We start from the raw sequence: 27,318 nt of genomic DNA, 5'->3' as shown, positions 1-27,318 counted from the left end.
TCTTAGGAGTTTTGTTCAGCCTTCTCGTAAAATCAAAAACGCTGATAAGTGGGCATAAAAAGCAAGTGATTTGGGCTTTGTTCTGCTGCGGCTTCATCATAACATGAGCATCATTCTAGAGTGTAGCTCATCCTGTCAGGATCATTTGTGTCCTCAGCTCTACACGTTGGTACTTATGAGGTAAGAGCAAGATGAGATATTTCCTCAGTAGGTGTCTGTCATGGGTAGCACTAATTACATATACGCTTGTGCACTTTGGGACCCGTCAAGGTGAGGTAATGCAATCGTAAAAAGGAAGTCACAAAGAGCTATGGCCAGGCCTCACCCACTACACCAAAAGGATATTGGCCATTAAAATACAACATTAAAATATAATAGTGTCCCTGTTTCTTGTTGTATTGTAACACCGAAAAGCTTAATATGAAATACTGGCCACATGTTTTTGAGACTGTTAATCTCAGACAAACAATTAGTGCAAACAATTAGTTAATGGTCCAGACATAAACAGCTAAATTACTGCTGGATTGTGTAGTGGTAAGACTACACACCTTTGGAGCAGGAGTCTCAAGCTTGGTTTCCACCTGGTATCCAGTAAGGGTCCTGGCTAGACCCCCCATGCAATACCCCCCCCCCCCCCCCCCCCCCCGACACAAGCATTTCACTACATGTTGTACTCTGTATGATTGTGTATGTGACAAATAAAGGTGGTTTGTTTAAATCATGAGCCACTGATGTAGATAAAAAGAAGTCTTGATATACAAAACATGTAATATTTAATATCCTTTATGAATAAAGAACCTATTCATGCCTTTTCCTTATGCAAATAAACAGATCCAATCAGACCTAATAAAAAATTTGGTACGTTAAGTTTCAAGTTTTAAGTTTTATTGTCATGTACGGATAAACAGTGTAGCCACATTTACCTATAATGAAATTCTTTGGCTCGTGCTCCTCAGCTTTACATCAGCATATAGAGAGTGTGCTGTTATATAAAGAAGAAAATAACAGGACATAGCAGTAATAATAATAATGATGATGAAAAAAGAGAAAAAGTATTACATATTTAGAGAATTTAAGACAAGTTGGTATTTACAGGTTGTGCAAAAGTTGTGCAATGAGCATGGAGGTACTATGAGATATAACTAAAGGCACTGGAATAAATTCAGTCACTGATCTTGACTGATTGGTTTCCAGTCAAAGTTTGATATGCATTGTCAAAAATGAATCCTGAAAGTTTACTTTTATAAATGTGTACATAAACACTTACATTTCATTTTATTTTGACATTAAAAGAAGCTGGCATATGATGATAAAACAGTAAGGAGATGGATTGTCTTAAACATTTTCCATGGTTTGCTAATGATGGTAGAATTTTCCTATAATTACTGGTTTACAATCAAACATCTGAAAAGCCAGTGTTATTCCCATCGATCCCAGGACTAACTACCAAATGAAGTCATCCCAAAGAGTTCAACGATTGTTGTAAACGTGGCCTGTAAACTTAAATCCTGAAGTTAATCAGACAACAGATGACAGAGGAAGTCAGACATTCTCAAAGTTTTCATGAACGAGTGTCAATTTAGGGAACCAGGCTATAGTTGAGGCCTGCAGAGGAATAGTGCACACATCAAAAAAAAAAAAAAAAAAAATCTGGAAACCAATAATTTATTTATTAAAACCATTAAGCTGCCAGAAAAATTCCCTGACAGTGTGTGAATGGGGTGCAGTTTGTCACAGTAGCCAAGCAAAGTAGTAAACGTAGACAGTGGCAACTGCCCTAATTTCATATCATGCCTGTGATGGACTAAATAGGCAGTTACTGTCAGACTGTAATGTGTTAAGTTTGCTTTTTTTACGCTTCAAAATGTAATTTGTACTTTTGGTTTATGTTTTTATGTTTTAGTTCAAAGGATGGTTTTGTACTTCTGGCCTTTTTCAGTTGATTGAACTATTTTTTAGGAACACGTCAGGCTCCACTTAAAGTATAAAATGGTTGTTTCTTATCATGCCAGAGAGAGTTTATCATGGAAATTCCTTTGTTTTTGGTTTTTGTTAAGAATGCAAAGCTGTGACACCATGAGTGTAGTGGGTTGCTGGGTTGAGCTTCATATTAGCACAGATACAGGAGAGAATCATCAGTGTAATCAATTAGTAGCAATGCCATGTAACTACTGGTTAGCTGTGTATTTTAAATTAAGAAAATAATTAGTTACATTATTCATACATATCCAAAGCAAAAGGAATTATAGTGCTACTCAGTCCTACCTTTCTCTTATTAAAAAAATAAAGAGGGTGTGTTTTTGTACTGAAGTTAATTGAATGTTATTGGAATGGTTTATAACAACTCAGATAAAAAAGGGAACTTAAAAAATACTTCTTTCAATGAATGAATGCATAGGTGAACAAATCAGCATCACAATGTGTCATTAAGAGGGAGGCCTACGGTTAAGGGTTGTTTTACAAGCCTCTAAAGACTACAGAGAACAGATGGTCCATACAAATTTGCTGAACACATTTCCTATGTACCCATAGCTGCAATATATTGTGTTGTAAATCATTCATGTGCTAAATAGATGGGTTAAAGTAAAGCATTATTAAATAATCCTAAGTGAACTTTCATGCCTCTGTGAACAATGAAGTGAAACACCTTTCATCTTGTTGGTTGGGTTTGAAATTAATATCTAGTTTTTCCAGCGAGAGAATGGATCGTGGTAAATTCTGTTGACACGCATCATTTCTCATGAGATCCAGCACCTGTTTCTGCTGTCAGGCGCGCTCTCACATCAGTGTCTCGTCTTCTTGGCCATGTTCCAGTTTTGTTCGCCTTAACGTGAAAAATTGGGAAATAACTTGATAAGGGGAGGGAGAGAGAAAATGTATCCGCTTGTAAACAGTCTACTTCAAATACAGCTAAAGAGCAACCACTCATGCAGTAAAGGAATCTACGGTACGGGCATCATATGAAACCCACTGAAACCCTGTTTAAAGTGTGATAGCTCCACTTTTTCCACATCATTACTGTTCTGGCATCAGCCATCAAAACATTTTAGCTTGTCAAGATATCAAAATGCCACACCGCTGTCAGAATACATTTCAAGCGTGAGAAATTTTCATTTCATGCAGACTGCAGTAATGCAATTAAGTAAACACCCCTGGCTAATCAAGTTACTAAAATACACCCACGTCAGGGCGATGTTTATATGAGAGACAAATTGAGATGATCGGCAAACCGACAAGACATTTGTTTGTGGAGTGCTGGAATAAGTGCAGCGGGGGAATGTGCAGTTTGATTACTGCAGATGATGTTGAGGAATTGCAAACATGGTTATTATAGGTAATTTGAATTGCAATCAGGCAAAAGGCAAAAATATACTTAAATCTCGTCAACTTGTAATTGAAACCCGATATGATAAAGAATGTTGCATTTATATCACGGTGCTTTATAATTGAGGATTCTAATAAGGACAATATTAACATAATGAAGAGTTTTATTCCTAAAAACATGCAAACAAGATGAAGTGTTTTTTCATTTGTAAATAGGGTCTCCATGTATTACATTCATAAACCACTACCAACATTATCAGCATCCACAAGTAAAGTATGGCAGGATGGGGATTTTTACAAAAGGTCTAGGGTTAAGTCTAGGGGCTCTGCTCTATAGCAACACCTCTTTAGGGCGCTTGTCTGTATTGGTGACCTTGAACCCTTTCTCTGGCACCTGCCTAGAGTGTGTTTACTTGTGTTTGCAGGCAGATGAAAGTCAGAAAGCTGAGCCATAGGAAAAAGATTAGGAAGTATCCTATCTGAATGAGAGGATGAACAGAATATTTGTCTGAACTATGTTCAAATGCTCCCAGTGGAAGGATAGTCTCAGAATATGAGGTGGAAAGCCGTGTGATTGCCCCAGTTCTGCTTGGTACAGAGTTAACGCAGTAAATTATTCTACAACTTACATCTTAGTCTCCTCAAGAATTCTTTTTACACTGAAGAAACCTGGTTTCATCAGAATTTACATAACGGGACAGCGTGTTTCTACTCTGAGGTAAAAGACGGGGCAAAAGAATCTGAAAGTCAGGCCGATTATTCAAGTTGACTGATTGCGTATGTGTTTTTACGACTTTAAACCTCGTTTTTTTCTGCTCTATCGGTGCATCATTTTTATGCTTCAAGTCATGCCCGCATGTCAAAGGGATTCTAATTTCAGTTTCACCTCTCAGTTGAACTACATTTTTCCTTCCTGTTAATTCAACAAGTTCAAGCCTACTTGAAGTTGGACTCCAAGGTATCTTTTATTACCTCAGGTTATTTATTTATTTCCTTAAGATGCAGCACAGTAAGAACTCACCTAATGTTTTAGGTACATGCAATGCCTACATCAGTGGTTCTGGTGTTATGGATTGAAAAGTGTGGTTACTTATCTGTAGAGAGTATTTCACCTCATGTCTGATAAAACAGTGTCAGTTGAGGGGTTTTATCATAAAATCCAAAAAGGCTTCTTGCAAAGGTTTACAATCCCTCTGAGCACTGTTAGCCTCAGGTGAACATCTGTGATATTGCAAAGGCTTCACTGGCTCTTTAGGACAACATATAGAGCTGGGTGTGCACTCTGATCGTGTGAGAGCTTCTTTTGTTTGAAAAATCACAGTGGCGTAAAGTGTGACATTACTAGGCTGGTTTAGAAAAACTCATTTGGGTTGTGCTGAAAAAACATGAAAATTGCCCAATCTGGCTGGTTGTCAGATTAAAAATATTTTTAAGATGCAAATTAGTTTGTGCAAATTTGTGCAGCTTACCTCCCCCAATCAATCCCAAAAGTCACACTAAACAACTCTTTTTCAAGACGTGATTATAATGGAAATGGAAATCCATCAGTAGGAATGAAAAGCTCACAATGTAAAAGAGTTCTGTTCAAAAGACTCACAGTTTAGAGTCCATACTCAGTTTTATCCACTGTTGTATTCAATGACCCAATGAAATAAAAAGATGTATCATTTAAAGTTTGTAGCTGAAGATGGTGAACTAAAGATTCCTGCTTATTCCCCTAGAGCAGGGGTCTGCAACCCGCGGCTTCGCGTGGCTTGGGAAAATAAATTATAGATATTTAACTAAAGTGTACTTTTCGTGTTGGTTCTTTTTTTTTTAACTTGTAGTTCTAAATTGGGAGATTACTGTGATCTGACATATTAAAATAAAATTACATTTTATTATTTTTCATCACTTAAAATAAGCGTCACACTTGCAGAAGCCGCCAAAACGTCATCCATTTATTGAGCATTTCAACCCCAGGTAGGCCAAGTATGGAGAAAAGTAAGATAACATACATATATGTACAGTGTTATCTTCATTTTACATGCCAAAAAGTATGTGTGGCTCCCAGTGTTTTCTTTCCATGGAAACTGGGTCCAAATGGCTCTTTGGGTGTTAAAGGTTGCCAACCCCTGCACTAGAGTATGGAGGAATCTGTCCATTTAGAAGATGTTACCTTTTTTTAATGAATAAAGATTGTTAATGTAAATATCTATTCAGCCAATCACATGACAGCAGCAATGTTTATTTGGGTAATCATGTAGGCATGATGAAGACAGCTGGATTTCAACATGAGCATCAGAATGAGGTAGAATGTGATTAAAGTAACTTTGGATGCGGCATGGTTGTTGGTGCTAGAAAGACTGGTGTGAATATGTCACAAATTGCTGATTTACTGCTGATCCACTGGGCTGCAGCACCCGGTCACAACTGTCAGATCAGAACAGGAAACTGAGGCCACAATTCACACAGGCTCAACAAACCTTGACAACAGAAGATTAGAAAAACATTCAGCAATTGGATGAATCTCGATTTCTGCTGTAACTTTCGAATGGTAAGGTCAGAAATTGTTGTAAACAACATGAAATCATAAAATTCAACCTGCCTGTATTAATGGATTAGGTTTGTGAAGGCGATATTTTCTTTAGCACTTTAGTACCAACTGAGCATCGTTTAAATGCCACAGCCTACCTGAGTATTATTGCTCACCATGTCCTTACTGACCACAGTGTACCCATTTTCCGATGGCTGCTTCCAGCAGGATAACACAGCATGTCACAAAGCTCAAATCATCTCAAACTGGTTTCTTGAACATCACAATGAGCTCACTGTACTCAGATGGCCTCCACTGTCACCAGATCTCAATGGGATGGTTTGGAGTCGCATCAGATTGGTATTATGGAGGTGAAGCCAACAAATCTGCAGCAGCTCTGTGATGCGTTTCCAGCACCTTTTTAAATCAGTGTGATCACAGATATAAGGCAGTTTGAAGCAAAAGGTATTAGATAAATGGATGGATGGATAGATAGGTGTGTTCAGATTTTAAAATTCTCAGCACAATTTGTACCAGGGGTTTATAATCAATCATTGCCTCTTTTTTTATTATTTTTTTTGTTGAAATTCTTGTGCAATCTGTCACTGGCTGTTTCTCTCTGGAACACACATGAAATGAGCTATCCTACGGCTGAATTTTAGAATAAACAATCCAACGTACCAGAGTTACCGGGATGCCAAAGCTTAGTATTATTCAGATGTGGCTAAATTAGCTGCGTTTTTTATTCTCATTTAAATAATTAATAGCTTTGTTAGATAAACAAAAGAGTCAAAGCCTCAGCAAACAAGACCAACTTATAATAGCCGCAGCAGTCAGCCTGCACATGCACCTCTCACTGAAGCACATATAAAAGGCATTTTGTGCTGCTCTCTTTTGCAGCCACAATGCTGACCTGAAAGCTTTTCCTTGTTGATGCTGCTGGTGCTGTGCATGCAGCATTTCAATAACCCGACCTCAGCTTCAGTATCCACCTGTAAGGCTCATAGTCGGTGCTGCTGAGAAGTTATTATTTTTTCATCATTATCTGTTTGATTGTGACGAGTCACAATGGCAAAGGCGTGACGTCAGCGCGAACGCTGTGTGCACTCTCTGTTTAGACACAGGAGGGTTTCTGAACTAGAGTGAAGGAAATGCAGCAGCTAAAAGGTGATAAGACCTCAGGAAAAAGGATCAGAATAGATCTGTGATGTAAAACTGTTAAGGACAGATTGAAGGCACTGGATGACAGCTTCAGAAAAATGCTTCTGTTTGCTGTCAATAGCTGCAGGCAAAAGACTTTAAGAGATATTCAGCTGCACATCAGAATAGTTTCACATGGTTTTTTAGAACATCAACACTGAAACCAGGCAACAGAGGAATGCCTATATATCAGTTGAATTTCATTGTGCAGCATCTTGTATTAACTCCTAATGCCATGATTGAAGCTGTTAAAGTATCATCCTTCAAAGCCTTGATTCCACTGCTTCACTGCTTCGCTGCTTTCTGAGAGTGGCATTGATTGTCTACTCATTTTCCAAGTTTGCCAAGTGTTAATCAGGAACTGATTAGAAGCAGGGGATGGAAAAGAGCTGGGGCTGTAATTGATTTGCCTCAGCTAAGGACAGAGATTAGTCACTTAAAGGGGCTTGCCACCCGCTTTAATAATTAACATATGTCATCACTGCTTCCCTGGACACAAGAAAAACTCCGTCAGCAGCTTTAAATGTGAGACCTGCGTGTCCTGGTTGCTGGCTTTCGAGCTTGAGAAGAAGGTTGCCTAAAATAACAAATATTGAGCAATCTGTCCCGAGGCACAGACAAAACGTAAGCCGATTCTTCAGAAGGACAGCATCTCCCTATAAACCCTTTTCGAAATGCAGTGTAACACTTTGATTTAAGCTCATATTCCAGGGGAAGCAAGTTCTTCTGGAGTCAAAAGAAATGCCCTTGAAAACCTGACTTTGGCTCGTTTTTGATGGATGTCCTGGGAATGTAATTTGGACTCCCTTTTCAGAAGGATAAAATGGAAGTATTTTGAGTAAACAAGCCTTTGCCAGTGAGTTTAGGGCGAGTCGATAGGTGAGGAAGGAAGAAGTGCTGTGGAATATTTAGGCAGATGCCAACAATGCAGAGACCAACAGGTTACTAAATCACACCGATATGAAACAAATGAAACATGACTTTTTAACTGAAACATAACTAATAGAACCTATATTTGGGATGGTCCTGAGGTATGAAGCTGCTAGAGTCGCTATGACTTCCAGATTTCAAGTCCACAGCTTATACTTTGATCAGTGAAGCTGAAATTCTTCTTTTTTAGAATAAGTAATGTCATTGTGGAAGAAAAAGTAGGGCATTTTTTATGCAGTTTGGCATCTTAGAGTGAAATAACGTGGCCATAGGAAATCCCTGGGGACTTTTATCATTGATCTTTCCTCTTTTTTTATTAGTTCCTTTATCATTTTTTTTTTTTGCATTCTGGCTCTGTCTTCCCCCTCATAGCACAGGTAATGGATATCCACTGTTTGGAGGGAGCAAGTGAATTGAGGCATTTTTCTTTTCATTATTTCCCCTCCTCTGAAATCCCTGTCTTGTATTTCTTTCTCCTGGGCTGTCACTGATGGAAAGCTTCTTTTCTTTGCTTGCTGTATTGCCTGCGTCATCCAGAGTCCAGCAGTCATATAACCACTTCATCTTCCCCACAGTGTATTTGCGCTGCACACATTCTAACCTGCGCTGTGCCCTTTTGGCTCATTCTCTCCCCCTCTTTTCCCATGTTGACTTTTTTCCTGCACCCACTATCTTCTGCCTTCATCTCGCTTCTCTTTTTCACATCCACATCTTTCTGTCTCATCTTGTGTCTGCTCTCCTCCCAATATACATCTCTTATCTCTCCTTGTATTGCTGCCATATAAATTATTGATGGCCCATCCTTGACTCGACTGGTGTAGTCAAAGGGCGACCCATGTACCGAGGACAACATCAATACCAAGCTAAAAGTGCAGCTGTGGCTTGTGCACTCTCTGCTTGATTAACTTTAACCAGAGTCCTTCTTTACTAATGACCTACTTAGAAAAAAAAATGCTAATTTGAATAAAAAGTTCTCACTTTTTCTTTTCCCTCTCTTTTTATTTTAATTTGCAGCACTTCAGATGACTCACAGCTCACTTCAGTCCACTCAAATGGGACTTAAAGGCCCCGTGCGCTGGATTCTTACATCACTTTAGACATTGTTGTTGTGATGTCATGTTGTAGCTCGTGGCACCAGTTTATTTAGAAATCAGCGCTTCTTTATTGTTGCAAGAAATTACATCTGTTGTCATTTTTCTTTTCATTCAGAATTCTCTTTCATCTTCATATCTTTGAGGCATCCGAATTACGGTTTGCGGATCCTAATGCAGCGTCTAATTTTGACTGAGCAATGTCATTTGCAGAGAAGGATGCCACCAATTATTAAGGAAACACCCAAATGAACAATATTAGAAAAATTGCCTGTTCAAAAAAATTAAATCAGTAATAAGAGAATCAGTCGTTTAAAATGGCACATCTCACTGAACTGCTTTGTTCACATTCTTAATGTTTTCTTACTTCATCGCGTCTGGTTATCAGAGCATTTAAAGTCAGCAACTTGGTACAGTTAGAGTTGCTGTTTTTGTCATTTTGATGTATTTTATCTAAAAATGCAGTAACATTACTGTAAGGTGTGTATATACACACAGTATATATGGCAGGTATTCTCTTAGAGAGTACACGAAATGAAAAACAGAATAGACAACAATATTGTAAGCGTGTCAGAGGTAGTGCTGTGCTTCTGGTGAACAGGCTTCATATTTTTTATTGTTGATCAAACAGAGTGGGTAAGACAGGCCTAGTTGCTGGCAGACCTGTCTCAGATCCAGACTGGGACTTTAAGTGAATCCTGATGTTTTTAGACACAAATTATTTTGTTATCCTGATAAATAAACATTGTCTGTTACAGATTAGCAGGACTGATAATGTTTGCCGCCTAGCTGCCTAGATGGTATCAAAAGTCGATGTTGCTATCGTGATATCACCCAGTTTTGAAGACTTAAGAGTAGCATTTCTCCCATTGCCTTTTACTTAGGTCAAGACAGAAAGCCATAGACTTTTCCATAGACTTCTACAGAACTGGAAGTCTTTTTAGAATCATAGCAGTCGCCATCTAGTGGTCTAAAGATAAAATGCAGGTTTAAGATTTTTCTGCATTGGATCCACATGTTTTTTACTGCCTGTCGTCTGCAGTGGTGCTGTGTAAAGTTGTGTGTCAACTGGAGGAGGTGAAGACAGCACTGTTGGTACTACACCTCGAAGAAGGCGCGACTGATATCCATTGTGTATTTTTATGTCCTTATCCCTGTGAAATATAAGCCTTTTATTCCTTTTTTTATAATGTTATTTTATGTCTTTTTCTTTTGCTTATAACTGTTTCCATTTTTCTTTTTTGTTGCTGTGTGAATCATCCTGTTATTTTCTTATCATCAACTGAAAGCTGTGGTTTTCAAGAAATGCTGCAAAAATCCAAAAGAACAGTGTGGTATCTGCTACCAGGAAGTCAAACATCGTAGCCTCAAAATGCTCATGTTACATAGAGGTTTGGAGGAGACCAAAGCAGGGCAAAAAATAAAGGAAGAAATTTGATTCATTTGAACTAAGTGAAACAGGCATTTCTCTGTCCTTTCCAAATAAATGATAAAGTAGAATAAATCAGGAGGCCTAGAAACAGAATTATTAATTAATTAATGGCAACAATAATCCAGGCCTTTAGGTTTGTCAGATTGTTGTCAGATTTTCTCCTTCCTAGTGTCCCTGTTTCGCTTTTAATACTTTTGTACTTTCAGAGCAATTCTTAGCTTATTGAGTTAGAAGGAGCAGTTCCTTTCTGCTAGTGTCTTTTTGAGGTCTTCTGTTACTACTTCTCAGAACTAGGCCATCCTGAGTGTGAGCATTGTGCTCTGCAGGGGTAAAATGTTAAATGTAACGGTTTACTGTTTTTCTCTGTTGGTTTGCTGAGATTTCCACTTGTATGAGAGGTCAGCAGTAAAGTTCACTTGTCTGATGAGGACACATCGAATGCTGGCTGAATGAGAGAGGCCAGACGGAAAACGCATCTTGTGAAACCAAACGTTTCCAGTTAAGTTCTGCCACACAACATAATGCAGGCTCCAAAAAAAGAAAAAAAAGATGCAGTTTACTGCATGACAGGAGCAAGTAACTAAGCATGGGCTGCCTTTCCCCATTTAATTTGTGGAGATGTCACAATTATAAGTATTATAAAAATGCACTTTTGTGATTGTCATTGTTGTCCCCATGGTAACAGATAATGGTTATGTGTTAAGGGGTCCAAAAGATCATACTATGCACCAAGAAACAGCTGGGACTATTTGTGAGTGCAGCGCTCACTTGAAAATAATATTAAAAAATAAATTAATTTTAAAAAATGAAAGTAATTATTTTTGGTAAAGTATCTTGTTGGCACTCAGGGATTTGGTATATACTCACCACCCCCACACAAAGCTGTGTGTGACAGATTTACTGAGCAAAATTTCGCTGTTGTTGCTTTGAAGGAATATATTAAGCTGTCACCATTAACCATGTTTTACTGTTTATGCACAGTGTCCTTTCACTTTGAGCTGATTTATTTATTTTTTGGCCACAACATTAGCCTCTTTGTGTTTTACTACATTCTGAAAATAGCATCTGTGTCGATGTTAGGCGCGACTGTAAACGACAATGATGAGATTATAAGCAAAGCACACGGTTCATTGCTCCAGAGGTAGTGGCACATTTTTCCCCCACAGCCACTAGTCTGATAAAACAGCTTCACACAGTCATTCAGCCAAGGAGGCATTAATGACCTTTAATTAATCCTTGAATATAGGATCTGCATTTGACTATGATGACATTCAGCTTTATTAAATTAGTTTCAGACAGTATTTAAGGAGAAAACCAGCCACTAAACGCAGCCGTATGAAGGCACGGCGTTAAAAGACTGAAGTATGGACCTTATCTATTTTGCCATCAATTTAAAATAACTTTCTTCTCGTGGAAATGTCAAACTGGAGAGAGCAAAATGTTCTCATATTTGATATAATAACATGCAGAAAGCAAGAAGAGCTATGAAGCAAAGCACATTGAGCATTTAAATGTCGTTTGGTCAAATGAAGGCCGTGTTCACTGAGTATCTGAGTGCTTTGAGTCAGGCTTGATGTAAGGGTTATGTGTCTGGAGCACAGCAGATGCTAAAAGGCTACTGTGTAGGAAAGCGCGAGGTCAGTGGAGATCAATGTGATTGATGTTTGATGGGGTCCACCATCTAAATGTGTAAATAAGGCTGAGCGGCTTTGGAGTTTTTGTTTGCCCGCTGTGTGTATAGCGCCCATGCTCTCTTTTTTTCTTTAGATTTTATGAACTTCAAAGGCTTGAGGGTATTTAATCATGTTTACCTCTGTGACTGTGTTCACGCCCCCAGTTTGTTTTCTCTTGATTCAAAGCTCACTGCAAAAGCTGATTTTGTTCAGGGTTTTTATCTTGTTTGTTTAGGTTCACTCTGCTAAGCCAGACCTTCTAAACTAAACCCGCGTGGAGCCTGTTTACCGAACATCGGCTCAGTGGTCTGCCGTCCAAATCCAATCTAGTCCTCTCACTGCTGACCACAGCTTATCACTTTTAATATCACGTGCAAAGACTTGTAGTGTGGAATATAGCCTGAGAGTGAGCATCTGACTGCAGCAGCTCAGTGTTCAAAGTTCATGTATCCAAACGATGTTTAGTGGTGATATTCCTTCAAAGCATACAACACTGGTCTTCCATAAACTATCATTTCCTATCATGTTTTTCCTTTAACCATGAAGCAGTTTAACCACTTTAACCAGTCCAATCAATATAGTGAACAAACAAGAGTAGAAAACAAGTGGGATCATTCCAGCGGTCTTAGATACTACAGCCACTACAGCCACTGGTGTCTCAGAGATGTGCACCAGCTGTCCTCTCATATCAAGATAATCAAGTTACAGCGTTAGTTCGGTGGTTTTCACTTGCAGTAGCATGCCAATGTTTTTCTCTGCTGCAAAAAAGTGGAGTTCTCCATCTGGGTTGGGACAGAGAGACTGATGCAGACTAAAAACGGAGCTAAGCTAAGAGACAAAGCTCTTGATTTATCAGTCATCAACGGTCTGATGCTCACCGAAAAAAAATCTTGAGCAAATTATTCTCTAGTGTGACTCGGCTTAGCCTTAGAGATAGGTTGATAAGCACATCCGGAGAGACCTCAGAGTCGAGGTGCTGCTCATCCATGTCAAAAGGAGCCAGTTCAGGTGAAGTGCTAGAATCCCAGTCTCCCTTTGGATGTGCCTCCCTCCAGGCCAGATGATTATATGCCTCAGCTGGCCTGGGAATGCCTCAGAAAGTATTGCTGTGGAGAACGACTTCTGGAATACCCTCCTTAGCCTGCTGGCACCATGGCTTAAGATGATGGATGGATGGATGGATGGTTGCCGTGGCATTTTTTTTCCACAAATAGTTAATGTTGTGACAAATTTGAAGCTACATCACGATGATTTCTTAAAATTAAACAAGTACTTTTTAGTGCCTAAATCTAACTTTTATGCCAGAGTAAGGGCTAATGAAAAAACAAAGAAACAAAGGAAGCATACCAAAATACAACAGGGGTGATCCATATAGAAAATTAACCAAATTAACCTCCTACTTTCTACTTCAAACTGACATACAGAAGCAAAAGGCACAAGTTACGCAGGTGTGACAGGTTGGGACAAGGAAAATATGAATGAATCCTCCGCAGATGGTAGCCATCTTGGCTCATAATGTAACCTGTGGTCATCAGTTAAGAGTCAGTCATTCATAAGCTGCATGTTACCACACCACTCATGGTCTGGTACACACACATGACAGTGAGCATAATTTTACACTCACTCACACTATATACTGTAGACCTTTAATATTATAATTATAAAGGAAAGAAAAAAACATGGAAGTTACACAAAATGTTACACAAAATGACAACATGACAACGGCAGTGACGGCGTACTGTTGGCCAGTTGTGTAGGCTACATCGTAGGCAGATGTTTAACTTGTGAGCACAGCACTCTTTTTGCCTTCAAATGAAACTCTTTAAAACAGTACAGCTATTTTTTGACATCCAGTAATCCCCCAGTCAGTACCAGTAGTACCAGTAAGTAGTTTTAGACAATGTGTTTTCATCCTTTTAAATATTACCTTTTTTTTTGCTCCAAGGTGTTTGTTGGCACTGATGCCAGAAGGTACAGGCATGGAAATACTGGTGGATAAGATGATAAACCCATTTCAGAGACCTTCTTAAGTCCACATTAGGTTGTAGGAGTGACAGACATTGCAGGTTTATCACCTAGAAAACAATGATTCTTATCTTCTTTGAGAATCTAAACCTAAATCTAGCTTTAATCAGCTGATTAAGTGTGGGTCTGGTGTTTGGTTTGTTTGATATGTCAGAGATGCAAGTGTTTGATAAATGCTCAAAAGATTTGAGAGCCCACCGAGTCCACCTGCTACACTAGAGTCCTCCTCAAACCTTTTCCATTAGCGCTTAACTCCTCGACACATCAAATGCTCAACAGACTTAAACTAATACCAGTGAAGAAGAAAATTCAGCAGTGTACTAACAGTGTACTAAGATACTAACCCCAAAATGCTCTCCGATGCGTTCATCGGAGTATGAATGGTAGTTATGAAGCACTAAGAAATTTAGAAGACAGTGCTGGTGTGAATGGGTGTGATTGGGTGAATGTGGCATGTTGTATACAGCGCTTTGAGTACTCAGGGAGAGTAAAAAAGCACTGTATAAGAATCAATCCATTTACCATTTGGAAAAACATTGCGGTTTAGGTTAAAATGCATCACTTCACACCAGTAATCCTTCCCATTTATTAAGGGTTTTACTTTACAATACCAAAGGACACCTTCTGTGTAATTTTACGACACCATTCACATACGCAGTAGCTGAGGATGAACTGAGTATTTCCGTGCTGTAAGGTTTCAGTATGTATGTATGTAGGTGGATTGCTAATTATAGCTGTGTTATTTTACTATACTTGTTGCCTTTATAAGTGGGACAAAGACACATTCGTGCGTTGATGAAAGAACAGAGCAATTTCTTCTCTTCTCTATTTTAAGTATGTTTAATTATAGAAATCCTGCGATAAACAACAGAACAATATATATTCATAAAAAAACTTTCAGTACTGTCTTTCGTCAAGTCAAAATCAAAATATATGGTATCAACAACACATTGAGTCTGTTCTGGTTCACTCCTGACAGATTGTGCTTTTCCCAAATGAGAACTGAGAGTCTGTGGTTATTTGTTGCCACTTGAGTTTAAATCACATTTGTCCTCCGCTGATGAAAATGGAAACAAGCTGCTCTGAAATGTATAGAGAAGATGTCCTTTCTAACATCTCACCCACACAGTAGCAAAAAGTAGTTTTGTTATAGTAAATTGTCCTATTTTCCTGCCTTAAATAACCGCGTTTCCTGTCCTGTGTTCTCAGATTGATCACTACGCCCAAAGAGATCTGAAGAAGGGCCTGCAGCTCTTTGGCACAGAGGGCAACGTGGGTTTGACCAACGCCTGGATGATAGTACAAACTGATGTAAGTTGTGAGATCACCGGAGGGAGTAGGCGATGCTTTGGGATGCACCCGTTTCAGATTTAACAGCTTTAAAAGAAATAATAAAACTGTGCCGATGATGGTAAATACAACAACACAAACTTGAATCTGTGACATTTTGACTGCATTATTCATTGTTATAGTACTTATCTTTGCTATTGGCAGAGTTTCACTGTTTCTTTTTCTTGTTTTGTTTTGGGGGGTTTTTGTGCCACTGTGATCACATTAAATTATAAGTGAATAGTGAAATGCGGAAACACCATTTCGTTTTACATTTCCCCTTTCAGGGTAATATACGAATAAAATATCGCAATCCTTTTAGCCGTTAATAGGATCTGGACATTTATAAGTCGGCTAATAAAAGAAACACCACCAATCTGAGAAATGGCACCAGAAGACATGTCTTGAAATGACTCTACTGACAGTAATAAACACTTAAAGCATTCCTGGTTTAAATGCTCTGGTAAAATGTTTTCAGAGAGATTAATGCAAACATCATAGACTCTCGGAGGTAATCTTTGTCTCCAGCTCTCACTTTGATGTGCATTTTCCTGTTGCAATATTTATATATATGTTTTTTTCCTCTATATTTCTCTGCAAAGAAAACACAATGTGAAAAACACAGATTTGGAATTAAGGATTGCAGAGGACGGATGCTGCTGTTAGAAAATGCATCTGGGAGACATCAAATGATAGATCGCAGACTTCGGGGCTCTTTGGACCTTCTTTTTTTTACCTCACAGATCCTGTGTTATGGCTTGTAGTTGTGTTCCATTAGTAAATGTGCGGTACATGCCGGTTGTTTGGCTCTGCTCTGTGTTGGTGTGTATACTTGTGTCTAGTGCGTGTTTACCTGTGTATGTGTGTGCGTATGGTGACTGATAAGACATAAATGATGACAAAGAAATCTATTGCTATGCAAATACTGTATGCAAATCCAGGTGTGTTTGTATGTGTAGGTGTAAATGCGCACAGTTGATTTTCTTCCTGCACGTTGGATCAAACCATAAGAAGAATCTGCCTGAATGAACCGCTGCCTGAAAATGCTGGCGCACAAACATGAACGTGCACACCCCCCCCCCCCCTTGTCAGATCAGTGCCGCTGTGTGTATGTATGGGTCTCCACAGAGTCTGGCTGAGATGAAGATCATTATACGGCAGCTCTCATTCTGTCACTCCCTCCCAAGCCTCTTACATATATGCTGACTCACTGAATGGATAATGCAGCAGATGTCCCTGGAGCAAAGTTCACCCTGAATATTATTAATGGCCACCTATGGAGCTATGTATGCATGCATGTAGACGCAGATATACCTTACACGGAGCAGGAAAGAGCTCCACAAGGCACTAAATGAATCCTAGGTATAATAAATCTGTACTGACTGCGCACATTTGGTCTTAAACTTTCCAAGGTGATAACATCTGAATATTCTAACTGTGTGTTCTGACCAAAGTTTACATCTTTATTTCCCAGCTCTCTCTGGTGATTTGAATTCTGTAGTTCCTCATGTTAGTGCTTCCATTGTTTAAGGAAGTGAGTAAGTTTTAAATTAACACAAAATCCCCAACTGTGCCCACGCAGCTCGGACAGCATTATTCCCCTGTGGAATTTAAGTCCACCAGATGAAAAAAAATATCTCTTTCAGAGGCATTTAATCTTTTCAACTACACTGATGAAATGAATTGTGGTGAAAGCCACGATGCCTTATATAAAAAAATCTATACCAATCTCAAAGCGGGGAAATATTTATTTAAAAGAAAAGCGGGGCGAGTTAGAAAGTTATTTTAAGGCTTTGAGAGGGCTGCAGCTCAATATCAGGAGGATGAGGGGTTTTATATGCTCAGCACATATCAGTTATTTTACCCAAGGAATCTTAATTTGTGCGAGGTAAACAGCTTTCGTGCCCATCACTTGAGGATGTATATTTCTTGCCCGTGAATTAGGATTTCAGTGTGTTGATAACAAAAGGTCAGACTCTGAAGGCTCATTGTTTTTCTCCCGTCGTAGTTTCGTTGCTGTGGAGTGACCAACCACACAGACTGGTTTGAGGTTTACAATGCCAGCCGCGTGCCAGACTCCTGCTGCCTGGAGTACAGCGACAACTGTGGCCTGGACAACCCGGGAACATGGTGGACAGCGGTGAGTTCAGACATATAAACCCAAGTATACAACAACTTCAAATTGTGCTACTGATCTTCCTTCTTTTGTGGTGTTTTTTTCCACAATTTTACTTTTGCAGAGGATATATTTAGTTGCTAAACCCTTCCTCAAACAGCAGTTGTCGAATCACACCTTGTAGCAGCTGGGTGCAGAAGGGCCGTGAATACCTGTGAAGGGGGCGGAAGCTGAAGCCATATTTAGTGTGTAAAGGGTCAGCGCAGGCACGTATCATTTTAATCACCTGCAAAATCATAAACACAACTGCACGTGAGAAAAATTTGGAAATTTTAAGACAAATTAAATGTAGTGTTGTAAACTTGAAAATTGGAAAACTTGAGAGCATTGCAGCCTACTGTTAGATAATGAAGGAGATGGTCTTAATGATAGAGGTTTTGCTTAACTCAGAGGAGCAATTACGTGTCGCAGTTCTCTGATTCAGGTAAATATCTAATAGTCTTAACATCAAAATGTTATTAAGCATACATAATGTGTAATTTTCTTAGTTATACTTAGAGTACCTCCAGCATTTTCCTCTATTTGGACCGAGCAGTCTACTGATACTTTTGTTTTTGTGGCACAGCTTATCATATTTGTTCAATCCAACATGCAACATGCATAACTGAAATAGACTTTTTCTTCATTTATGTGACTGTGAATTTCACATTGAAAAGGATTCTACATGCTTTATTTTACAGCATTTTGTAATACACCATGCCGAATTTGCAGGGTTTTTTATAGTGCATGCTCAAAATTGAGTCTTTGCAGGACTGTGCAGGCTTTTTCTTCACATTTTAACTAGCCAGTACTTTTTTGGATGCATCTCTCCCAAATTCTGATTCATTTTAATGGTAAAAAAAGACCAATGAAAATCTCAGGCTTTTATCTCTAATAGTTTTCGATACATTCATGTTCAAACATTGCCTTAGATTTCAACGTGTGGAGAAAAAAAAATTGGGTTGACGGACATTTTTCAAACCAAATATATCTTGAAAAATATTTGATATATGAAACTAAAATTTCACAGCTACCATCATAAATGTTCAAATGTTCTGACGTAAAATTGTTATCCAAATCGGCGATTGTCGAGCAGGAGGCTTGGTTGATTTGAGACAAAATGACTCTACTAGATTATATTTACATGATTCATCGTTCCAAGTAATCATTAATGACCTTATACTAAGGCTCGGTTCATCTGCTCTCTGAAACAAACTACTTTAGCTTCTCTCATTCAACCTTAAAAGTGGCTGTTTTCTAATTGGCTGCCCCTCCCAAACAGAAGGTTTGAACAACAGGCTTCTTTGCTCACCGACATACAGAGCCAAGACTAGACAGAGTTTCTGGAACCGAGAGTTTAGAGCAGCCTGAGCATCCCCCATGTATGTATATATAGTATATGTGACAGAAAATAAGGATAAGCATAATAGGCCTCTTTCATGATGCATCTGAGCTTTTACTAAAATGTCTAAAAGTTCAATCCATATAAAGCTGCTTTTGCAAAAATTGCGCACACACACATCCAATCAGAAATCTTACCTACGCTTGATTATCCAAGCATACCAAGTACTTGGTAAGTAATTGTAATTTGTGACGTTAACGGGCAATTCTTTGCTTGATCTCAAATCGGAGATCAATTCAGGACCACAATCAACATCTAATTCATCTGCTTCAAAACAGTTTGACTCACAAATTGTCAACAGTCATTTTGCAGTTTAAAAAAGAGAGAAGCTTAAACCTCAGCAGCCCGGCACCTCACCAAGTAAACAGGAGGCCTGAGAGATTTTTGTATTCATTATAGTGCTTATTGAATTAATCACCTCTCTCCAGAAGGACTTGACTGCTGGTGCTACTAATGTTTTTCTAATGTATTATTAGTGTCATATTTTTAATTCTTAGCAGCTGGACCGTACAGAGAGTTTTTTTTTCCTTGTGGATTTCAGCATATTAGAAGAAAAGAAGCATGAAACAGAATAACTGCATTTCAGATGCATTTCTTTTATCGGGATCTTACATTCTGGCCAGGTTAAAGCCAGCAGTGCAATTTAGCTTAAAAATCAAAGCACCTCAAGGTACTCTCATCTTTAAATAACATTCAAAGTACTTTTACTCTCACGGCTTGGCCATGTTTAATGCAGATTGAAAAAGCTCCTCTCCATTTCAGCATACAGGCATTCATCAGGGAGTTAAACAGATTTCATGGAAACAGTTCCTTTTTGGGGGGATTTCACCAATGGCAAACTTAAAAACCTAAGCCAGGTGTTGAAGCTCAGAAGAATATGAATGCAAATGACTAGTATAATTGTATTATACTGCTATAATACTATAAATGTAATTTGAATCTTATTCAATCTAACTATTTAAAATTGAATAAGATTCGAATAAGATTGAATAAAACAGTAAAATCTAAGTCGTCATTTAACCCAGGCCTGTAATTTATAAAATCAGAACGCTTCCTTTTGGTTAAGTCTCCTTTACGTGTCACATCTTTGTAAGGAAAGAATGATGTAATCAATTCCAAAGGCCTACAGTATACATGGGTTACTAATATGGAGGTCCAGGTAGTGTCTAGCCATGGGCTAATTAATATTGCCTGTGCATGTGGAGTGTTTGTGCTCTGCTCTCTTGTAAATGTCTCATTTTTTTCCCGTGTAAACAACTTTGCAGCTGGGACATTGTAGCCTATAGATGATCGATGAGGTTTTACAGTAACTGAAATGATTAATAGTAAACTCCTTTTGAGAAAACAACAGATCTTCATCTGTGCCAGATCGAGATCTGTTTGTGCAACGACTGCATTGATTGCACTTGTAGGACCCCTCCCCTAGGTGTTAGACCCAATCATGATAGCTGTGTAGCTGTTTATCTTGTAGAGACAAAGACCTGCTAAAACTGGTGGGACAGGTAAGATCTGGATCAATACATCATCTCTCTCAATCATACCCCCACTTTGTGCCAATTTCTAACGTTCTCTCTGTTTCTTTCTTTGTAGTAAGGTTAGTTTCTGTTATTTCTGTACCCATGTTGCTGAAAAGGTGACACCATTTCCTAAGATTTAGTGTCAAAGTGCTTGTCCTAGGCACAAATTTTCCATAGAACTGACCATAAGAGGCATTTTCCTCCAGCCACTTTGGATGAAAACTCTAAATACAGATGTCTACAACGATGGTATTCGCTCCTTGCTGTTATCTAAAGATAGCTTAAGATTAGGTCTATCGTTGCTTTGAAAAATAATGTGCTTACCTCGGATGAACATCCATCACTCCTAATTCTCATGGGATTATGGCGACCACCAAAAAAGTAGCCGAGTGCTGCTGGGCTTGTACATGATCTATAATTGTGTACAATTACTTAATGTGCATGGTTTTGAAATTGTCTGTATGTGTGTGAGTGTTTTCCAGTTGTTTGAGCTTGTTAAGCACGCCGGTAGCGTCCTGAACAAAAGCAGGTAATAAAGATAAGAAAGGTTTAATGAAAAAGTCAATGTATTTTACTGCTGGCTTCATAAGGCTGTCTTTGCCTGATATCAAAGGGGAATTTTCAATAGATTCGTGTATCTCTGGAAGCATTCAAAAAGCAGGGTTTCTTTCATCTTCAGAGATCCAGCTTTTTTTGCCTGCGACTGTGAGGATTTCTCCTAATTCTGTTTTCAGAGACGCAGCTGCATTGTGTGGCAAAAGTTGGTAAAAGTCAGTGTTATTTAGTGTTATTTTGCAGTTCGGCTGCTGCAAAATCGCACACAAAAAGGATTTTAAAAAGCCAAAAGGTTCAAAAGGCCAGAACTGCGATAAACGGATGCTTGTCCATGCACCGGTGAGTAAGGTGAAGAAGCTGTGGGATTGCAGTAGTAAATAGTAGTAGTAGTATATATAGTATACTTAATTTTTGCAGGTTTGTCTGAATAAAAATGGAACACGTGTTATTGTCTGGACAGTTTGCAAAGCTTCACATGATTTAGCAAGACTGGATGTTGTTGCTGGAGAGGTAATTGAGTATGCTGTGATAATATGGAGGGACAGCCGGTATTAATAGCACATTCATTCAAAACCAAAATTACCCCACCTACTTGTGGCCTGTTCATCACCCTGTAAAACTGTGCTCCACTGAATGTTTTACTACAGTATCATTACATCACTGCAGTGTCATTGCAACATAATTGTTCAGAACTGAAGCAGCTACCTCTTCTCTTGATATTCTTCAGTTAGATTTGCCATGAACACAGTTCTTGAACGCAATTAGTCTCAGCACTTCAATCATTAAATCAATCTGGAGGTTTAATGAATTGGCGAGAGCAGCTGGCCTCTTTTCTTTTACATGCATACATACATAACAGTCGTGCACCTACATTAAAGAAATTTCATCCCTGAACAACCGCGCACTCATTTTCAGAATTGCCTCTGATTCCAAACAGTTTTTATTGAATTACTGCCGTTACTCATTCAGGACCCCATTTTCAAAATTGTAGTCTTTCAGCGGGCTACATCTTGATGACTAATGAGTTCCTATTGGCGGATGATGCATCAAATTGTCCCCTTCAGCTAGCCTTTATTATTAGCCTCTCACACATGCTCTAATGTTTTGGTAACCTTTGGTAACCCAAATTGATCTTTGGATTGCACAGATTAAAACAATTATGGCTAGACTTTAGTAAACAGCATGAATGTTTATATATGTACGCCCATCGACCTCAGTGTTAAAACCCCCTGCCCAGTAATATGTAGCTCATCAGCAGCAGATCTCCTGGATCCTGCAGTTGTCAGCATATACCTCTGTGGATCAGACGTGTTCCAGAGGATCTTGTTTGACTGGAAGGGTCAGTGCACCGGCTTCTCTATTGCAATCTTCAAGATGTTTTTGTGGTGTGCCTGGGTGCACTGGCCTGCTGAAGGGTGGGGTCTGCAATATTTATGAAGTGGTGCACGTCAAAGTAAAATCCACATTCATGCCACCACCCAAGCAGAACATTACATTGTTGATCAGCCTGTCAGCGGTTTAAATTGGTTTAAATGTTTGATCACTGTATAGCACCGCAGACTTGAAACACACTGGTTTATATGATTTCATAATTTTTCTAAACTGTGGATTTAATTATTGATGGTGAGTGATAAATAGCCCAGCCTTAACACATGCCCAAAGCTAGTTACTTAACTTCACCTGCCTGCCGCTGTGCCTGTTCTGTTCTGTAGAACATCTCTGATCTCTGCCCCTCTCCTGCAGCCTGGCTGCCTTGAATCTCCCTGCTGTTAGTACAGCACTTGCTGCCACTGAATCTTTCTGCATTAACAGGCATCGCTTTCTAGTGCTTTCAAGTTTCTCATACCCACCATTTTCTTTGCGTTTCATCTCCATGTTTAGAAAATCCAAACTTTGGTCTGACTGTTCCACGGTGGACACGATGTTCTCTGGAATATCCATCAAATGTGATTGTTGCACCCGCTCTTTGCAAAAGAAAGGGTTCAGTAGCTTTTAATGGGAAGAAAATGTCAAATAATATAAATGGAATAATTGGCACTGGCAAAGTATCTCAGTGGCTGTATAATATGTGAGCCTTTAAGCGTAATGAAGCTATTATGTTTAATGAAAAAGAAGAAAAGAGAGACGCGGCTCCCAGCAGACAACAGGTGTGCCAACTGCAGCATCTGATTATTATCATCCTATATGGAGGAGATAAAAATAAGATTTGAAGTTGATCGTCATCATTAAGGACAGAGAGCGTCACGGTCACCTCACACACCGAGACTCCTGCAGTCCAGCAGCACTAAGCCAGTCATACAACATCATTAGGAGTGAAGGCGATGAACAGTAATGGCAACGATTTCTGTTCCGTTCGGCGTCTGATGTTATTAAGTTATTGCAACAAAACAGCAAATGGGCCGTTTCAGAAATCATATCAAGGGTGCCAGATGCTGCCTGCAGAAACAGCCACAGATTGCATGGTTCGAGATCAGAGGTGGGCAATTAATTTTCCCAAGGGGCCACACGAGAACCTGGGACTATTGTGGAGGTAGGGCTCAGTTCTGCTCAGTATTAATTTTATCTCCTTTAAGCTTCTTTGCATGACCCTCCGCAACAGTCCCAGTTTCTCTGGAAATGAATTACCCACTCTTGCTGTAGAACAAGTGCTGTGAATCTCTTGAACATTTCAAAGCTCGTGAGGTGACTTTATTTTGTATCTAAAGCTAGTGTTGCATATTCAGGAGTATAATTTTGATATTCTGATCTAAACCTTTTATCCCTTGAAAGTACTTATAAGAGCTGCTCAAAATGATTGCTTTTCAAACCAGCATTTTCTGAACTGTTTAAAATTGGAAAATGCTGAATTTCCACAATTTTTAGATGAATGTGCTGATGGATATTATCCAGCCAGAATGCACAGAATGCTCCTGATTTCCCACTAAATGGACCTTGTGGTCAGATAAAGTTTTTGTTCTCATTCTACAGAATATAGTCATTATAATAAGAAAGATTACATTTATGTTTATTGGTCTATGATTTATCAAATGTTGGTGGTTAGCACTGTTGCCTCACAGTAAGAAGGTTCTGGGATTGACTCCACCACCTGCTGCTGGGACCTTTCTCTGTGGAGTTTGTGTGTTCTCGCTGTGTCTGCGTGGGTTCTCTCTGGGTTCTCTGGCTTCCTTCTACAGTCCAAAGACATGGGTGGTGAGTGTGAACAGTTGCTTGTCTCTCTGTTAGGCCTGTGACACACTGGCAGCCTGTCTATGGTTTAACCTTTGGCAGCTGGGTTGGGCTCCAGCCCCCCTCGCAACCCTGAATTGGATAAGTGGAAGAGGATTTACAGATGGAGTTGTCAAATGTGAACTATGAAACAAAGTCTCTTGCAGAAGACAACAGGTACTGAACTGAAGACATGAGCTTCAGCAATCACCAATAAATCTTGGTTTCCTCTCGTAAACTGCAGAATTTGAATTCAGTGCCATTATGCACAAAGGGCCAAGCCAACAAACGACAATGGTTTTCGCGTTTCAAAATGAAACGTGTAACCTTTGAAAGCTTTTCCTATTTCTCTTTGTGAAATCAGCTTTTGCATAAACCACTGAAAGCTTTTTCAAAATAAGGCATATTTACGCCCTTCAGGTGACAGCTTGTTGGCCTTCTGAATTCCACTAGCGCCTGCGGCTTGAAAGAGATTTTGACAATAAATTAATGTGGCTTGTTTTATATTTTGATTCATGTTTGTCTGCAGATCAAGGATTCAGTCCCTGTAGTTCTCAGTGAAGCATAGCAGCTCTCTCTTCCGATAATACCTGCATTCACTTCTGCACTGAATGCGGATATCTGTTGCATACCTCGCTTCAATTGAACACGTACTCAGATGTTGCCCTCGGTGTGTTAGTATTGTCCAACTGAATCCAGTTTCAACAGCTTCCCAGTCTGAAGTCACACATTTTATACTCGAGTAATTTCTCTGTCGGGTTCCAAGCGATAAGTAGAAATCAGATGCTGTTCAAGGCCACCGGCAGGTTTGCGTTGCTCAAGTGTCTCGGAGCAGATGGGAGTGTTTCTTTTCCCACATTCAAGTTTTATAAATGCCTCATAGTACCGTTCAGTAAATATTTCAATAATGCATGTTATACTGGAGGAATAAAGGTCTGCTGCTTTGTCTTGGTTTGTATTTTTGTGGCTCTTGTCATTGGCGGTTAAGTGTTCACGGTGTCAAACAGTGTCAAAAAAATCCCGTTATGCATTCACTGACAGGCGAACAGAAACGAGGCCGGAATGACAGGTTCAAACAAAGGCTCGACAGCATTCACACACGAAGACGCAGTCACCATTTTAAAAGCCCTGAAAATGTTTTAAGATCTATGAAAACCTTTGTAGACAACTACATCACAGCTGCAACTGTTTATGCGTGAGGGCGAAAAGTTGCATAAACTGCTTTTGTCAGAATTACAAAGGCACAGGGTCATCTTTTAAATATCTCAGCCGCACAGGCAGAAGCTTGATCCGAAGCCAGTGGATGAATGGATTCAGAGATTCTTTAATGTCACTGTTAGACTCAAACCCATGTGACAAATGAAGGAGACTGCACAGTGTTTTAATGATGCAGAGCAAATAATGCGTACAGTAGTGTGTGGTTGTCAGCAAGTCGGTGTGTGCGCAGTGTTTGAGTGAGAGAGTAGCTCTGCCAGTCAGTCAACCAGGGGAATACAGAGTACAGGAGAGGACCCTGTAGGGTTGCTTTAAAATCTTTTGAGCCCAACTTGCTTAGGTGTGCTGTATCTCTAACCAGGTCAGCTCCACCCACCAATTTCCTGTAAGAAATTGAAAGACACAGCAAGTAAGGAAAGGACAACAAGAGGCCAGCCCAGAGGCCGTCGCCAGTAAATGAATCGCTGGCATAGACAGATTCTGTTTGCACCACCACCAAGTTATTAGACATGGCAATGGAAACAACAGCAACGGAGTGCAATTTCAACAAATTGTGAACTTCAGACAATCATTATAGAAGCCCAGAAAAGGAAATACGTTTTATGTGATGGTCTCAGGTCTAAAATCACAAACGGAATAAAAATACTGAATGGAAAAAAGTAGCACAGGCTTTAACTAAGTTCATAGCCAAAGGAACCAAAAGAAGGTAGAAGCCATATTTGAGTAACCACCAAGACCTGTTATTGGCACATCTATGATTCTACACTAGCACTGGATTCATATACATGTGCATATATATATATATATATGTATATATACATATATATATACATATGTACAGTCCATATATATGTATGTGTGTGTGTGTGTGTATTCTTTTGCTAGTACAAAGGGGAGGAAGCATTACAGCAAGCAAACTTTTTCAGCACTTGTTTGTGCAACTGCCAAATGTTCTCTGTTTGCTGTAAAGAGTATTTCTAAAAGTTACGGTGAAAACTCAATGGGAACGGTGTTAGACCATAAAATGCAAAATGGTATAGCTCCATTGTAGAAACATTTAATGGCCATAAATCAAGAAACAATACATAAATTTAACTTTTACTGTCATAATATGTAGAAATCTTTTTTTTTTACTGTGAAAATCACTTTTTTTATCATGTTTATGCTGAAAATACAAAAATATCATATATATCATATATAGTCATATTTAAGGTAGGCATAATAGCCTACCATAATGTCTTATACATAGGCAGAGTAAGTTTTACAGTAAAGTTTACAGAAAAGTTCTTGCCACAGTTGCCATTTTTTACCACACAAATAGTTTTCTTGATCATAAGAAACCTTAACTGAATACATATTTATATATATGAAGAAACAAAAAATTGTGTTTCAACTACATTATATAGATCAGAGGTGTCTGGATATACTCCAAATCCAAAAAGGCCTGTGCTACCATGACATCGCTGCACAACCATAAGAGTGGCACAAGGTCAGGTTGAAGCACCTCATCTCGGTTCCTAAGTCCAGTAAGATTTCCACCAAGAACAATAAGATCAGAGATGCTGCTCTCATCGACATGCAAGGCTGCAGCTACAGCTCAGATACGCATGCAAGCATCCAGCGTGCCGATAGCCCGGCCTCGATTAACTTCAGCCAGGCGTAGCATGGTGGCACATGATAATGTGTATATACTGGTTTTTGTATTCTTAGATCGGCTTGAGAATGTGGTAAATTGAACCATTTCTGAGGTG

The 27,318-nt window shown here is 39.2% G+C and overlaps 1 protein-coding gene across 5 annotated transcripts in view; it reads left to right on the top strand.

Annotated features, from left to right (window-relative positions):
• tspan4a (tetraspanin 4a) overlaps nucleotides 1-27,318 on the top strand; it is a 158,466-nt gene that overhangs the window by 122,688 nt on the left and 8,460 nt on the right. For all 5 annotated transcript variants that reach the window (XM_019352737.2, XM_019352761.2, XM_019352795.2 and 2 more), the window contains 2 exons: nucleotides 15,400-15,501; nucleotides 17,528-17,659. In XM_019352737.2, coding sequence (XP_019208282.1) covers nucleotides 15,400-15,501; nucleotides 17,528-17,659 — 234 coding nt within the window. The remainder of the gene's footprint in view (nucleotides 1-15,399; nucleotides 15,502-17,527; nucleotides 17,660-27,318) is intronic.

This window comes from Oreochromis niloticus, linkage group LG1 (genome assembly GCF_001858045.2).
Source record: "Oreochromis niloticus isolate F11D_XX linkage group LG1, O_niloticus_UMD_NMBU, whole genome shotgun sequence".
Lineage (NCBI taxonomy): Eukaryota > Metazoa > Chordata > Actinopteri > Cichliformes > Cichlidae > Oreochromis > Oreochromis niloticus.
Note: the sequence above shows the minus strand (reverse complement) of the source record. Positions and strands in the feature narration are given on the sequence as shown.